This window comes from Diaphorina citri, unplaced genomic scaffold, assembly GCF_000475195.1.
Source record: "Diaphorina citri unplaced genomic scaffold, Diaci psyllid genome assembly version 1.1 scaffold327, whole genome shotgun sequence".
NCBI lineage: Eukaryota > Metazoa > Arthropoda > Insecta > Hemiptera > Psyllidae > Diaphorina > Diaphorina citri.
The window spans coordinates 54,100-70,066 of record NW_007377762.1 but is presented as its reverse complement, the minus strand read 5'-3'; the positions used below and the strand labels follow the sequence as shown (position 1 = coordinate 70,066).

The 15,967-nt window shown below is 37.8% G+C and overlaps 1 protein-coding gene across 2 annotated transcripts; it reads left to right on the top strand.

The window, feature by feature from the left end:
• Window positions 1-7: 7 nt before the first annotated feature.
• LOC103507582 (differentially expressed in FDCP 8 homolog) lies at window positions 8-13,431 on the top strand. 2 transcript variants are annotated; one of them, XM_017443386.1, is made up of 8 exons: window positions 8-151; window positions 399-572; window positions 2,869-3,033; window positions 8,430-8,504; window positions 8,917-9,037; window positions 9,569-9,689; window positions 10,019-10,246; window positions 12,727-13,431. In XM_017443386.1, the coding sequence occupies exons 1-8, from the start codon at window positions 61-63 to the stop codon at window positions 12,979-12,981; spliced, it is 1,230 nt and encodes a 409-aa protein (XP_017298875.1). In that variant the 5' UTR covers window positions 8-60; the 3' UTR covers window positions 12,982-13,431. The 2 variants fall into 2 exon arrangements, with proteins under 2 accessions (XP_017298875.1, XP_017298876.1); XM_017443387.1 differs by lacking the exon at window positions 8,430-8,504.
• Window positions 13,432-15,967: the final 2,536 nt, after the last annotated feature.

The following is a 15,967-nucleotide window of genomic DNA, read 5'->3' as shown; positions in this document are numbered from 1 at the left end:
CAGGACACAAATTTAAATTCTATAGAAGACATTCAGAATGCCATTGCAAAATACAAGGAAATGATCTTGGAAACAGAAGGCTGCTCCAATGACAGGAAATGGGTGGTGAGAAATCTCATTGAACTCAGATATAAACTTGAACTTTTGAAAGGTATGTAAGTCAGCAGAATGATTTTCCTTCAAATTTTATAGGAGCAATAACAGTTTGAAAATAAGACCTTTTCCCTGTGATTGCCAAATTTTATAGGAAGTATGCAAAGAACAGTTAGAAAGTATGGCCTTTTCCCCTGAGATTGGTGGGAAAAATAGAAAGTAAAAAAGTTTTACAGCTATGAAATCATCAACTTGAACCTGCTTTACTGCTTTCCCTTTACCATTTATTTTCCTAATGCTTCCAGAGAATGAGAACCAATCTATTCAGAAGCAAGAAAATGAAATCATAAGAAATGGACATCATTTTGTACTGACCAAAACCCAGCTTGGTACATCCAAATCACAACTGAAGAGATGTGACATGTGTTGTGGTTATGTGACTGTTCTAGGCTTGGTTATGCCTTGGTATGAATGCTCTGGTAAGTTACCTATACCTATGTCACAAAAAATCTAACCAGGTTGCGGTGACCAAGGGTGTTTATTAAAGCCAATGGCCCTACTTATACCAATACCCACATCTCAAAATATTTTATATTTATTAATTTATTTTTTTAGGGTGTTCAATATCATTGTATAACTGCTAATGTGTTTATGAAAGGGGGTCTTACCCTCCATTGGGTGACAAGCTATCCACGTCCTCATAATAACCTCACCCAGTCTTGTGGAACTAACCGCCGTATGTATGAAAATTCGTTTCAAGTTAATCTTAAGCTAAACTTGGCTAAGCAAAATTTCAGCTCAAGTTTAACTTGAGAATATTTGGTATGTATGAAACATTTCCAACTTCATCTTAGTCAAGATCAATCTCAAGACAAACATCTTGTTGAACCAAAGAGGTTTTTGGGAGGTTTTTCATTTTAACCAAAAGGATTACTGATAAATAGGGGGAAAATTTAAATGTGTGTTTAAAAAAAAAAAAAATAAATAAATAATTGTTATCTATTTGTTCATAAGTTTGGAATTCATATATGATATCACTCCTCTTAAAAGTATAGCTCTTGAGCAGTTTGATGTTTGCTAATCCAGAGAACTAATAATAGTAGTAGTAGTGCTTATTTATACTGCTCGCATAGGACTGAAAAGTCCCTTTACTCCAGCAGTAGGCTACCACTATTATTGTGGTCAAATTCTCAAATTATATTGAGGATAAAATTCCAAACCTCGGCTGGGATTGAACCCACGCCCTCCTGTTTACCAGGCGAGCGCCTTGACCACTACACCACCGAGGTAGGTAGTAATGTCCTCTTCTCTTCGTTTTCGGGACGATAAGACCTTAAGTTGTGTCCACACATAGTCGAAGGCCGTCGATCGACACGACGCGACGGCCGGTCACCTTTAGCATTTACAGTTCCCTCTGTCAAAAAATCTGGTGTGAACATCACACGACTTTCCTTATCCTATTGAATGATGCTTATTTTTATGTTCTATTGTAACTTTTACAATATCTCTAACCGTTTAGTCAGTATAGCTGAAAACCGCCAAAAAACGGTCGAAATCTGTCCAAAAGCGGTCAAAATACCGCCAAGCGCAGCAACCATCTCAACCAAACGTTTTGTGTTGCATCCTTGTTTTTTTTTTTCATACATACCATTTTGAACTAAAGTTTAACTTAAGCAAGATTTTTCATCTTAAGTTAAGCATATAAGTTTTCATACATACGGGGGTCAAGTCAGAGAGTCAAGTTTAAGGTAGCTCATTCCCTGTCTTAAGTTTAACTTCAAAATATTGTTATTCAAGTTAAACTTAAGTTAATTTTTTTTTTTTTTCATACATACCATTTTGAACTAAAGTTTAACTTAAGCAAGATTTTTCATCTTAAGTTAAGCTTATAAGTTTTCATACATACGGGGGTAAGAAAAACCTGTAGCGTGCAATTTCCAATATGATGATCTATCAGGAACAATTACATAAATTTTACATCACTGGCTATCTGAATATTCAATTGCCTAGGCCGCGGGTTCGATTACCGCCTGGGGCAGAACGGATAATGTTTGTTCTCAGAACATCTGGCTTTCTCCTACCCTATCCTTTTCTCTTTGATTTCAGGACAATAAGATTTTAGCAGTTACAGTTCCCTCTATTAAACCTCTTTAAAAAAATCTGGTGTGAACATCACACAACTTTCCTATTGAATGGTGCTTATTTGGGTTTTAATTTATTATAACTTTTACAATATCTCTAAGCGTTTAGTCAGTTTAGCTGAAAACCGCCAAAAAGTGGTCGAAAGCCGCCAAAAAGCGATCAAAATACCGCTAACCGCAGCACCTATTTTAAACAAACGTTTTGTGTTGCATCCTTGTCACATTTGTGGACTACATACCAAATTTCAAGTCTCTAGCTCTTACCGTTCTCGAGATATTGTTAAATTACACCGAAAACCGCCAAAAAGTGGTAAAATGCCGCCAACCGTTGCACCGGTCTTAACCAAAAGTTTCGTGTCGCATCCTTGTCACACTTAACAGATACATAGCTCTTACCGTTCTCGAGATATTTTGTTTACAGACAGACAGACGGAAGGACAGACACACGGACCAATGGCTGAAACTTTGGATTTAGGCTCTAGCTAGAGATCTCAAAACGTGTTTTGGGACTAAAACCTGACCATCGAAAATTTGACCCGATTACATTTCTTTCCTTTCTATAGGGTAAGGAAAGTAAAAATACTTACATTACAAAAAAGGAAAGTAATAGATTGTTTTGTTTTCTCACCTCTAGATTGTCGCTATGTGGTTCATGTCAAGTGTGTGTCTGCTACGAGGAGAACCTGTGTGTTTGTCAAGGCAGGAGAACAACCAGACTACGAGCTAAACATTTGTCCTGAGATCACGCTGCTCGAACAGAAATATAAGTGTTTCGAATGTAGAGCCCCGATCATATACAGTGAGTGTGAGAGATGGGTTGTATTGTGAAGAGTAGTGATAGTTAGATTGAGAGTCAAATCTGGTTAAAAAATATACTTACCTAGATATTTACTTACTTGAAAGAAAAAATCTTCAAATTAAGTAGATTTTATAGAGGAAAAAAAAAAAAATCTTCAATGAAGCAGTTGCAAATGGGTAAAAATTATAAATAAATAGTCGATTCCTATGTAAAAAGTTGGGAAAAATCCAAATCCGAGGTCAAAACTCCGAAAAATAACTGTAAAAGGTCGAAAATTCAATATTGTTAAAAAATATACTTACCTAGATATTTACTTACTTGAAAGAAAAAATCTTCAAATTAAGTAGATTTTATAGAGGACACATGAGGTTAAAAAGAAAGGCTTAAAGAAACCAATGTTTTGATTAGTGTGTTTAGAAGAGAACCTACCCAAGTGTTTGTGTTTACAATTTAGGTGAATGTTTATTTATTTTTAGATGCTAAAAACACTTCTCTGGTAGATAATTTCTCTACTAACTTCAGAACAAGGGGAAGCTAATGTACCTGCCATATAAGTGCTAGGTCACAGATTCAATTCCCACTGATCACTGATGGCAAACATCATAGACATACAGATAAGGTTAAAGGAAGCTAATGTACCTGCCATATAAGTGCTAGGTCACAGATTCAATTCCCACTGATCACTGATGGCAAACATCATAGACATACAGATAGGGTTCTGCTTTGTAATTTGTAAGCACTTTGTCACAAGTTTGATTCCCACCCAGGGTGAACACTAAACAGGTACCTAGGTTTGTTTTTGTTCTCAGAACAGTTGGCTTTCTCCATCCTTATGTCCTTCTTTGAGATGATATTATTTATTCAGACTCTTTATTGGATATAATCTTTTAATTCAATGTACACAAAGGTAACTATGCAGAAGTCATGTCCATGGAAAAGAAAAGCTCCTTTTTTGTATTTAACCTAACCCTATAATAACACTAATCACTGCTCTAATTGTGAAAACTCTTTCTTGCATTTAACCTAACCCTATAATAACACTGGTCACTGCTTGTTTGTGCCAGTTCCTTTGGTAGCATTATTCCACGGATGTGACCTGTACAAGTACCTTTTCTTTATCATACTACAAAAAAAGTCCTTACCTATGACTAATAGACCTAACCCTAAGTATTCTACATATTCTATTAGTCAGCTTGACACCAGTAATATGTATGTTCTCATTTCTTGATTCCCAGGTGATGAAATAAAGTCAGTTGACAAGTAACTTCACTGATGTCACAACTTGCTTTGATTGCGATTGCAACTTCGAACCAGTGCAAGACGAAGAGGTAAGATTTTTTTTTTTCCCAAGAGGTTTGATAGAGGGAACTTAGGTCTTAGGTGCTAAGGTCTTATTGTCTCGAAATCGAAGAGAGAAGGAAAACAGGATAGGAAAAAGCCAGTCAAGTAACTTCACTGATGTCACAACTTGCTTTGATTGCGATTGCAACTTCGAACCAGTGCAAGACGAAGAGGTAAGATTTTTTTTTTTTTTTTTAAAGAGGTTTGATAGAGGGAACTTAGGTCTTAGGTGCTAAGGTCTTATTGTCTCGAAATCGAAGAGAGGAAGAAAACAGGATAGAAAAAAGCCAGCCGTTCCGAGAACGAACCTTATCCCTTCAGGATAAAATCCGCCCCGGGCGGGAATCGAACGCGCGGCCTGGCGCTTACAAGGTAGACGTGCTACCAACCAAGCTAACTAGGCTGGCTCGAAAATAGCTAAATTACAAATTTTTCCACCCTCAAAGGTCCAGCCCCGCTTGACCACCAGCAACACAAGCTGTGAACTCGTCACGTACCAGACGATCCAAACGCCCACCTCTTCAAGCTCCGTGCTCATCATATTAGAGGAAACAGAATCTGAATCCTGCCCTCGGACATCGCGGCCTAGCACAATGCGCGCTCAACATTGCCAGTGCGAAGGGCGGACCGAGTCGGGAATGTGGGAAGTCGAGACGCACAAATCAGGTAAACTTGACCGCAGGATTCAATGAGAAAATGTCCACTTAATAAAAATAAAAAAAAAAATCCAACGCATCACCGTTAGTAGAGCTAAATCCCCGGTGTAGTTGTGTATTTCATATAAAAATTGAAGTTATAGGTACCTATGATGGGATTTTCGGTAATTTTGCAACAGGGTAAAAATAAGTGTTATTTGTTCATGCCCATAAAAGAAAAAAAAATGTAAAAATTAGAATCAACTGTCGTTTAATTATCATTGTACGGAAATGGAAATCTTAAGAAAACATAGGGCGCCCAAAAGTCCTGATTGAGCCTTTGACAAACAAACAAAATTGAAGTTATAGGTACCTATGATGGGATTTTCGGTAATTTTGCAACAGGGTAAAAATAAGTGTTATTTGTTCATGCCCATAAAAAAAAAAAAAATGTAAAAATTAGAATCAACAGCGTTTCTTTGTCGTTTAATTACCATTGTACGGAAATAGAAATCTTAAGAAAAAATAGGGCACCCAAAAGTCCTGATTGAGCCTTTAACAAACAAATGTTCTTCAGGTTATTAAACATGTGAGCCAAATTTTGCCAAAATCAGACAAATTGCGGAATTGCGTAACAAACAAATGAACAAACTAATAAACATTTATTTATTTTAAATTTATTTATTGCAATAAAAGTCAGAACCAACAAATTGCAAAGTCATGCAAAATTGGGGAGAAGACTAAAAGAGTCAAGTAAACACTCGGTTTATTTGGTTCGTTCAAAGACAGTATTGGTAATTTGCTAACTACTTCACCAATTAACAAAATAAAACCATGCTTCTTCCATACCATCTTCTCCAGCGACCACCACCTCCAGACAAGTGTGCACAACGAGAAACACCCCAACACCCTCTTCAATCCCGCCCAGCAGAGATCCCACCTCCGGCCGTTTCCATACCGAGCTCAACTCTAAACTGTCCAGCTACTTCGAAGAGTACACGGTCCAGCCCCAACATCTGAGCTTACCCACGACACCATGCTACGAAGTCCGCTCAACCACCCAACCGACGGACTCTTTCCCGCCCACCCCCAATAGTCAGTCCGATGATCAGCTCTGTTCTTTGCTAACTACTTCACCAATTAACAAAATAAAACCATGCTTCTTCCATACCATCTTCTCCAGCGACCACCACCTCCAGACAAGTGTACACAACGAGAAACACCCCAACACCCTCTTCAATCCCGCCCAGCAGAGATCCCACCTCCGGCCGTTTCCATAAAGAGCTCAACTCTAAACTGTCCAGCTACTTCGAAGAGTACACGGTCCAGCCCCAGCACCTGAGCTTACCCACGACACCATGCTACGAAGACTACCGCTCAACCACCCAACCGACGGAGTCTTTCCCGCCCACCCCCAATAGTCAGTCAGATGATCAGCTTTGTCCGACACCATGCTACGAAGACTACCGCTCAACCACCCAACCGACGGAGTCTTTCCCGCCCACCCCCAATAGTCAGTCAGATGATCAGCTCTGTCGGGAACCCTGGGAGAAAGATAAGAGCCGTCAAAGCAGTCGAAGACGGAGTAGATGAAAAAGAAAAATTCCGTTGGTCCTCATTTTTCCTGCTCTATGACTTCGAAACATCACCCAAGTAAGCGCAACTGATCTATTGAGGTCTTATCCTTCCAAAAACAAAGAGGAGGACTAAAATGTGAGACGGCCTAAAGCACTATACCTATCCTTTTTCAGGCAATGCATTCCACATAGAGGCAAAAGAAGCCCTGGATAACGGCCGAATGAGAAGAAAAAGAAAAATTCCGTTGGTCCTCATTTTTCCTGCTCTATGACTTTGAAACACCACCCAAGTAAGCGCAACTGATCTATTAAAGGTAGTCCAAAGATTAAGAAAAATACTGATTTCCCAGTCTACAAAAATTCCACACTACATAAAAACAAAACAGAACCCTCCGATATTAATTAGCACCTCTGCTATAGCTAAATGGGAGAGGAGAAAAAATAATTTTATTATATACCTCTTATTTAAATTTATCAATCGACCCGATATTTACAATGTCGAACAACGTATTTCAATCAGGATGATAATGCTAATCCCCGGAAAGTTGATTTCTGCGCATGCGTAGTTGCTGTTTGCGCCTGCGTAAGGTAAAGACTAGGTCCACAATTCATTTCATCATAAGATTATAGACTAGGGGGTAAGAAAATCCCAAAGTTTCAATATGGCTCCCATTTTTAAATCAAGTTCTACACAAAAACGGTAAATGGTGATAAACCCGTATGGGCAGAGAAGTACATATACCCCTTTGACTAAACCCTAGGTACGAGCCTAAACGATTAAGATTACACAAAGGTTACATCGTTAGACCTGAAATCAGGGCGTGAAAAAAAGGGCCATCTTCAGTAATCTTTTCTATTTCAAAATGACTCACACCTATGGATCTATGGCTTAAACCAATTGATGTAGCAAATTTCCTGGGACTACCAACTACAGAAGGAGTTTGATTCCGTTTGACTACTACAACAATATTTCAAAATGACCCTTTTTTCCTAAATCCCTGAGGATAGGTTAGTTATAACAGTGACGTAGCATGATAGTATACATATAAATCAAAAGTATGACATTCATACCACGCCACTGGTTTTTAGTTATAAACAATTAGTTTCAATAGTTATAAATAATTCAATATTAAATACAACATCAAAACATGAGGTTTCAAGTGTAAATTTCAGCAGAGAATGAGGGTTAGAAAATACACACAAATCTCGTTCAGTTTTTGTTTAAAATAGAAAATTCGTAAATATGTACATATTTAGGGTCACGGGGAAAGTATAAAAATAAATAAATAATAATAATAAACCAGTCAGTTGATCAAGTTTTCACCATGAGCAGCACTCAGTCTCCAACCTCCTCGGATGGAGGAATATCAGAAGATTGGTCATTTGAAGAGATTGCTCCAGACGAAGAAAAAGAAAAATTCCGTTGGTCCTCATTTTTCCTGCTCTATGACTTTGAAACACCACCCAAGTAAGCGCAACTGATCTATTATTCTAGAACTATTTAGATATATACATACCTATTTATAGGTAGTACAGTCGAACCTGGATAAACGAGACCTGGATAAACGAAAAACCTGGATTTACCGGTATTTTTTAAATCGATTTATCTCGGGATCTAGAAGTCGTAGAAGAAAAAGAAAAAATCCGTTGGTCCTCATGTTTCCTGCTCTATGACTTTGAAACATCACCCAAGTAAGCGCAACTGATCTATTAAGATTTTACCTCTAACTAGGTACAAATAATGATTTTCTCTAACATTTAAAACCACCAAATTATGGAATTGTAATTGTAGGTACCCAAAATCCTGGGGACTCTGTGACTATCTATTATTGTTGTGTTTTAGCTTTGCCTGTATCTACTACAACTTCATCGTCTGGCTCTATGTCTTGCTTGAGTTCAAATTGTCTCAATAACACAGGTGTGTATTAGAACTGAATGAAATCGGTTTATTTTGTTGGTGCTCACTAAAGATCTGTGTGCCAACAGTGAGGTATCTGCAGAAGGATTGTATAGTAAAACTAGGGTCATTGACGTATATCCCACCCACGGCGCGGGGGGCGCGAGCATTTAGGGGCCTTGCAGGAACATATTAAGGAGCCCCAAACACCTATAATTTTGCAGCATCCATTTCCCCATCAATCTATTGACCCAGGGGGCCCCCAGACGAAACCTTGCTGGGGGGGCTCGAAAAGGTTCAGATTTCAGAACACGGAAGCAGATTTCTAGTGTTACATTTGTGTCACATTTCTCAAGGTTTATCTGAGCTCTTGGCACTACGACAGGCCAAGTTCTAGTAAGCATAGATGTGTATCTTTACATTATCATTTCAGATAATGTCTGGGCTAATCCTCGTCTTTGTGATTATGATGGAAGGCACTACTGTGTATCCTGTCATTGGCAGGACGAAGCTATTATTCCTGCCAGAGTCGTGCTACATTGGGATTTCACTCGGTATGTATTTTTATTATTTTCAAACCCGATTTGGTTCCTGTTGATTAGTCAGATTTTCTTGATGCAGTTGCGGTAGGTTGTATGAGTAAAAACAAACGTGTTATCATTATCAATGAAATCCCCATCTTGTTACAAGCCCGTACTGCGATAAAAAAAGCACAGCTTGGAGAGTAGCACGCCTGCCTTGTAAGCGCTAGATCGCGGGGCTAAACAGATAAGGATTGTTCTCGGAACGGCTGGTTTTCTCCTATCCTGCCTTTCTTCTCTCTTCGACTTCAGGACGATAAGACCTCCGATGTTAACATTTCCCCCTATCAAAACTCTTTAGCCAGTCTTTTCAGCTTGGCGGGTAGCGCGCATTCCTTGTAGCGCTAGGTCGCGGGTTCGATTCCTGCCTGGGCCGGACTTAAAAGTACAATTTTTATTTATTTCTTTTTATTAGTGTACCAAACAAATACAATTTCGATCTCTAAATTGGATTAGATATTCTTATTCTGGTTGTTTCTATTATTGGATTTAATTTCTGTACAGGTATCCTGTGAGTAGAGCTAGTGCTCAGTTGTTGCGTATCATGCAGAACAGACCTATCCTGAACATTACTGCTATTAATCCCAGTCTGTTTGGATTCATTGAGGAGTTAGCCCTGGTCATGGTACGTAGAAATGTGGACAGGAAAACAGGATTTCTTTATTAAACATAAGTAGTAGATACCTATTTACTATTTACCAAGAAATTTTGAGTTTTTCTCTCTCCCTGAGATGGGAAAAAATTTGACTGTTCTTCAACTTTTGATCTTTGTACCTAAAGCTCTACCGATTTCAGTAGGTAGAGCTTTAGGTCCATAGGTAGGGCTATTATATTATTAGCATAAGGACACCAATTAAATTGATCCTAAGAAGGGCCTTTATTTTTGCTTCTAACTAACATAGGTCCTTCTTCCTGGGAACGATTGAAATATTGAACTTTCTGAACCGATTTCAGAAATACCGCGAAGACCTGCTCCTCATGAAACAATACCTGATCACATGCCGAGTCGCTCTGGAGATGAATCTGCTCTGGAATGCCCTAGACAAGCGACAAAACCTGCTCATATACCCTAGCGATGTGTTCTCACTGAAAGATCTCATTGAGATCAAGTCAGGCACTGTGGTCACGTTCCTGGAGTCTGTACTGAATACGTTTCGACAGCACATCAAACAGGACTGTAAAGTGAGTTGAGTATACATATTAAACGAACGAATTCACTGAAAAGAGTAATTAGCTCTTTTTTATGACTCCCACTCTTTACACACGTCTTAAAGTTGATGAAGACTTGAGAGAAAAGGGATGGAGAAGGGAGGAGGCATTAGATAGGAGGGTATGGAGGGGTAGGATAAAGGAGGGTAACGCCGAGCCCAAAATGAGATTGGGAAAAGGTGCAGTAAAGAAGAAGGAGAAGAAGAAGTAGAAGAGGATTCCTCTTTACACAAGTCTAGTCCTGAGGGCTACTCAGTGCTGTGTTGGAGTGTTGGCCTAGGGGTAGGTTATAATTATTGCAAAGAATAATTCACTCTATTCCCAACAATAACACACTTTACACTCTAGTCTCAGTGATAATCCCACGTGTAGAATAAGCACTGGCGTATAGGATATACCCCAGGCATTTAGGGGCCCCGCCGGGACACATTCAGGGGCCCAAATCCTATAATTTGGAGCATTAAAAATACTATTCCAATATTCCCTCTTTAGCCAACACCTGAGAGCAGCCTAAGACGCGTTTCGTTCTTGAGGAAAACAGGATTTCTTTATTAAACATAAGTAGTAGATACCTATTTACTATTTACCAAGAAATTTTGAGTTTTTCTCTCTCCCTGAGGTGGGAAAAAATTTGACTGTTCTTCAAATTTTGATCTTTGGACCTAAAGCTCTACCAATTTCAGTAGGTAGAGCGTTAGGTCCTATTATATTATTAGCACAAGGACACCAATTAAATTGATCCTAAGAAGAAGTGCCTTTATTTTTGCTTCTAACTAACATAGGTCCTTCTTCCTGGGAACGATTGAAATATTTAACTTTCTGAACCGATTTCAGAAATACCGCGAAGACCTGCTCCTCATGAAACAATACCTGATCACATGCCGACTGTAACTGCCTGAACATATCGATTTTCATTTCTAACAGTGTCAACTTAACAGTCCTGTTAAGCCTATATAATTCAAATGGAACCAAACTGGCTGTTAGCTTAACAGACCTTCTAGGGACTGAAAAAATATTGGTGATGTCCACTGCAGTTTTTCTTTATCCATACCTCATACCTAAATGTTCTGGATTTTACTGATAGGAAACTGTACAATTTTCATTTTGATTTCATTGTCCATGAAATATAATAATTGTACCTCAAACAGTTTTTACTTACTTACCTACGGATATGTAGGTAGACCCCCATTTTCAAACTTTTTTAATTCCTTAGGATGGCAGCATATACCTAACATTTTTAGTTTACGAGAACAGGTTCTTTTCAGGAGTAGGTCCCAGGTTTTGACTCGCTTAATGATTATGTGTATATTTATTGTCATATTCAAAATAAATTTAAGATGTATTGTTCGTTTTGTTGTAAGACTGAAATGTTATTTTTGTGCGCGGAAAAAAAGAAAGCAAAATGTTCTAATTTTTTTACTATATTTTACTGATGCATTAAATATTTTCTACTTTCTATTACATTTTTTCTATAGCTAATTATCTAATGGCTCATTTTATTTTACTCTGAACTTAAATCACTGATTTCTCCTGATTAAAGTATCTACATATTTATGTCATACGCTCATACCTAAGTATTTGGCCCTTTTACTTTTGATTTTTCATTTTTAAAATTATCTCTGGTCTTTTATGCTTTCATCATAGGAATAAATACTATGTTTGTATTTGTATGTCGACTGTCAATCTTGGGTGTGGTTGTTCACTTTGAGGTGTCAAGTTTTGTGTGAAACATCTGTAAATAATGGGGAATTTTCGTACCGCAATTTCGTAACCTCTATGATATTGGTGTACGAAATCTTCCTAATAACTATTTTTTGTGATCTAATCTTTTGTTGTGTAATGTCTAATAATTTTGTTCATATCCGATTATATTTATTCTAAGTATATATTTTTTGTCTTTCCTTATTATAATGTTTTGCATATTTATATTTATTTATTCGCATTTTCATCAGAATTGTTGATTTTTCCCCTAATCGATCTTCTTGTAAACTCGCCATCTCTAAATTCTGTACCCCTCTGTCTTTTATGCTAATGGTTGTCACATTGTAATCTGGGGTTTTGGGTAATGTGCTTGCACCTTTAGAAGGAGAGAGATGAAAGAGAAGAGAGTTTTGAGGATAGGTAACTCATAAACGCTACTGCTTGATTCCTCAATTTTATTATGCCTCTCTTCTAATCCAAATCATCTTTAGCCTTTAGACAAACTAAAATGGGAAAATGACAACAGTTTTGATTATATTGACAAATAACAAATAGTACTCTTTTTATTCGTTTTAATTTGTCTCTTTAAAAATTGATCAAAATCATCCAAGGTGTAGATCAGTTATAATGTAAAAACAGTTGGATTAGAATTTTTCAGAGATGGAAATTGTGGAGAAACGAGAACCTGGGTTTCTATGTAAGATTTTATTTAGTGTTGAGTGTTGTTGTGAGCGCCACACCTCTATTTCCAGGTTTGTTTCGGGAGGGGCTACCTGTGCGAGTTGTGCATCGGGAAAGTCGTCATCTTCCCATTCGATGAGAACGTCCATGTGTGTCCTGTCTGTCAGACCGTGTATCATAAACATTGCTGGCTTCACAAGAATGTGTGCACCAAGTGTGAACGCATCAACAAGAAGCGAGCACAGATTGAGAGTGAGAATTGTGATGTGATGGATGGGGAAGAGCGACTGGTAGAGGAAGCAATAGAATTGGATGAAGAATTCTGATGCTAATGACTCCTTGGGCCAGCCACTCACGATCAGGTACACCTGATAAGGTCTACTTGATAATGTGTGTGCTCATCAGGTAGACCTGACATGCAAAACTGATCAGGTGTACCTGTCAGGTCTACTTGATAGTGAGTGGGGCTGGTTCTGATGATTCCAGTCCTTGGATGAAAGACCAAATGAGGTTTCAGATGCCAAATCTTTCAGATCAAAAGTAAATGCCTGATAAGCCAGTCTAGTTGGCTGGGAGGAAAGCGTGCTTGCCTTGTAAGCGCTAGATCGCGGGTGTGATTATTGCCCGGGGAGGAGTTTATCCTTAACAAACGTCGTTCTCGGAACGGCTGGCTTTCTCGTATTTATATCTTGGTTCTATGAGATGTCTAACGTTCTTTATTATCCCCCTACTTTATTGTGATTTATACAATTAAAATAGTCTGTTCTATCTTTTGATCCATTGGTGTTTTTATTTTTCTGGGTGTTTCACTGTCTTTTGATTTTGTAGCAAGATCATGGTCCCTCATGAGATAGACGAGAAAAGATAATATTTTACTGTAAAAAAGTGCCTCTCAAAATCAATATGTAACAGTCATTAGGTGGTTCAAATTTAAATTAGGTACCTATTTTGATTTCGCCAGTAAAAGGAAAATGTTATTTCAAAGGGCCAAAAAAAATTGGCTTCACTTTAATTGCAATCCGAGATCATTATCGACAAACGTGTATACTCCTTGAATCCAAAGTTCATGTTTTCACCACCGGAGGCGCTGAATGCATTGTTTTGATTTTTATTTCCAAAAAAAAAACACTTGTAGTTAATTTATTTAAATTTTATTAAATTAATTAATAATTTGGGTAATTAGCTATCCAGTAATTTAATTTTTAAGTTAAGTGTAAACTTTAGGAGTTTCCTACACTCAGGGGAAAGTCATTTTCAGTTTCTCTCACGATCACCGATTCTGTGAAAACTTCACAACTGGGGGAAAACTCCTTGGTAAGTATAGGAACATACATTTCTTGAAGGTTGTTTGCTCTGTGTGCGTTTCTTCACATGATTATCAGTATAATGAAATGCACAAGTAGGTATCTACTTGCTGTGATAACAAAAGAAAACTTCAGTACCTTATCAGATGTGGAAAAACACCCCATGACTTGAAGGTTGTTTGCTCTGTGTGCGTTTCTTCACATGATTATCAGTATAATGAAATGCACAAGTAGGTATCTACTTGCTGTGATAACAGAAGAAAACTTCAGTACCTACCTTATCAGATGTGGAAAAACACCCCATGAAAGTAATCCATTAATAAGACTGTAACAATAAGAAAGTGTGTTGTACCTATCCCATGAACCCCTGTAGATATGAGATATTTAATAATCTACAAAAGTATAAATAACTAGGTATTATTTTATAATTGAAGGCAATAAAAGTGGACAACAACTCTTCAAACAAAGCCCATCATTCATGTTGATGTATAGATGGGTAGGTGTATATTTTCTTTCTCAAAACTGAGTCATAATTTTTGGCAAGCTTCAAATTCAGGTAGGTGTACCCTTTTATGTTTTTGAAAAGATCAAAGTCCTGTTTGTCGAGTTAATTGTGATAACTTTGTTGTTGGGTAGGTACCTATTTAAAGTCTCCCAATTTTGGGTACTGTATTCAATACATAGTACCTTACTCACTGCACATTTTTCGTTTGTTTTGGTCGTTTTAGAAGTGAAAAGTATAAAAAAATTGTAAAAAAAACATAGATGTATACAAATCTATGAAGAAAAAATATATTTTGTAAAAAAAAAATAAATAAATAAAATGTTGAAAATAAACCCTGTGACCTAAATTAATACGTGTACAGTTAATAATTTTCGTTAAATTAGGTTAGGTTAGGTCTTTTTGGGGGATAAGACCTTTAGAAACAAGGAAAATATGTAATAAAAAAAACTATCGAAAACTATCGATAGTTATCGATAGTTTTTTTGAAGACTATCGATAACTATCGATGGCGCCGACTATCGATAGTTCTCCTCCTCTACTGTAGCACGATACTACAGAGTTATAGACAGTATAGGCATCGGGGGTATGTCTGAATGGTCCAACTATATTGACAAACCTATTACCCATTAGCTTGTTCCCAACATTTTTCTCGAGACGACATGGATAGGAAGGGTTCTATCATAGATTAGGTACAGAGATATAAGGAGGGGTTCCGTCATAGATACAAGGATGGAAAGGTTCCATTTCCATCGTTTCGCCAGTCCAAAGCAGTCTTTATATCGTTCACTATAATTGCTTTATTACTTGGAAACAATTACTGTCCATTAAATAGTTATTACCGAAGCACAAAAGCTTGTATATGGATTTCGATTTAGCCCAGTGGTGCCCAAACTAACCGCTGACCGCCCGAATGCAGGGTTGAATCGATGAATGGTAGAGATTGGTCCAAGCAATAATTTTCGCTTTGTCTTGTATTTTCTTGTACCAACCTTCAAGAAGGCATTCGAGTTTTGGGACATTTTTCAATAGGTTTGATTAATGAGATCTTTTACTGTCCCGAAATCGAAGAGAGAACGAGGGCAGGATAGGAGAAAGCCAGCCGTTCCGTGAACGAACCTTATCTCTTCGGGATAAAATCCGCCCCGGGCGGAAATCGAACCCATGACCTTGCGCTTACAATTTACAAGGCAGACACGCTACCCTCCTAAGCTAGGCAGTCACTAATTTGTTAGTTGGTTATACAATCCGTACTTTTTCTTTTGTAAGCTTAACTCCATATACAAAAGGCCCACTCCAAGGCTTAGGTGTAGGGGCGAATAGCCCTAAAGGATGGGTTAAGCTTCTACCAATCTTCATCATCATCATGGTAGCGTCTTCTATTCAGAAGGTTGCTATATTATCCTCCAAACTTGCTGTCTCCATGCTTCTCTATCGTGTGCCATTCTCTTGCAGTTCTCATAGGTTGTTGTGTTGGTCCATTCAATGATGTTGTCTATCCACTTT

What these genes read in the sequence shown, in the direction of transcription:
- LOC103507582 (XM_017443386.1), top strand. Translation starts at nt 61, where the DNA reads ATGATCTTGGAAACAGAAGGCTGCTCCAATGACAGGAAATGGGTGGTG. An exon ending in AAATTGTCTCAATAACACAG is followed by an intron (nt 8,505 to 8,916) that starts GTGTGTATTAGA and finishes TTATCATTTCAG; the next exon opens with ATAATGTCTGGGCTAATCCT. An exon ending in AGGAGTTAGCCCTGGTCATG is followed by an intron (nt 9,690 to 10,018) that starts GTACGTAGAAAT and finishes AACCGATTTCAG; the next exon opens with AAATACCGCGAAGACCTGCT.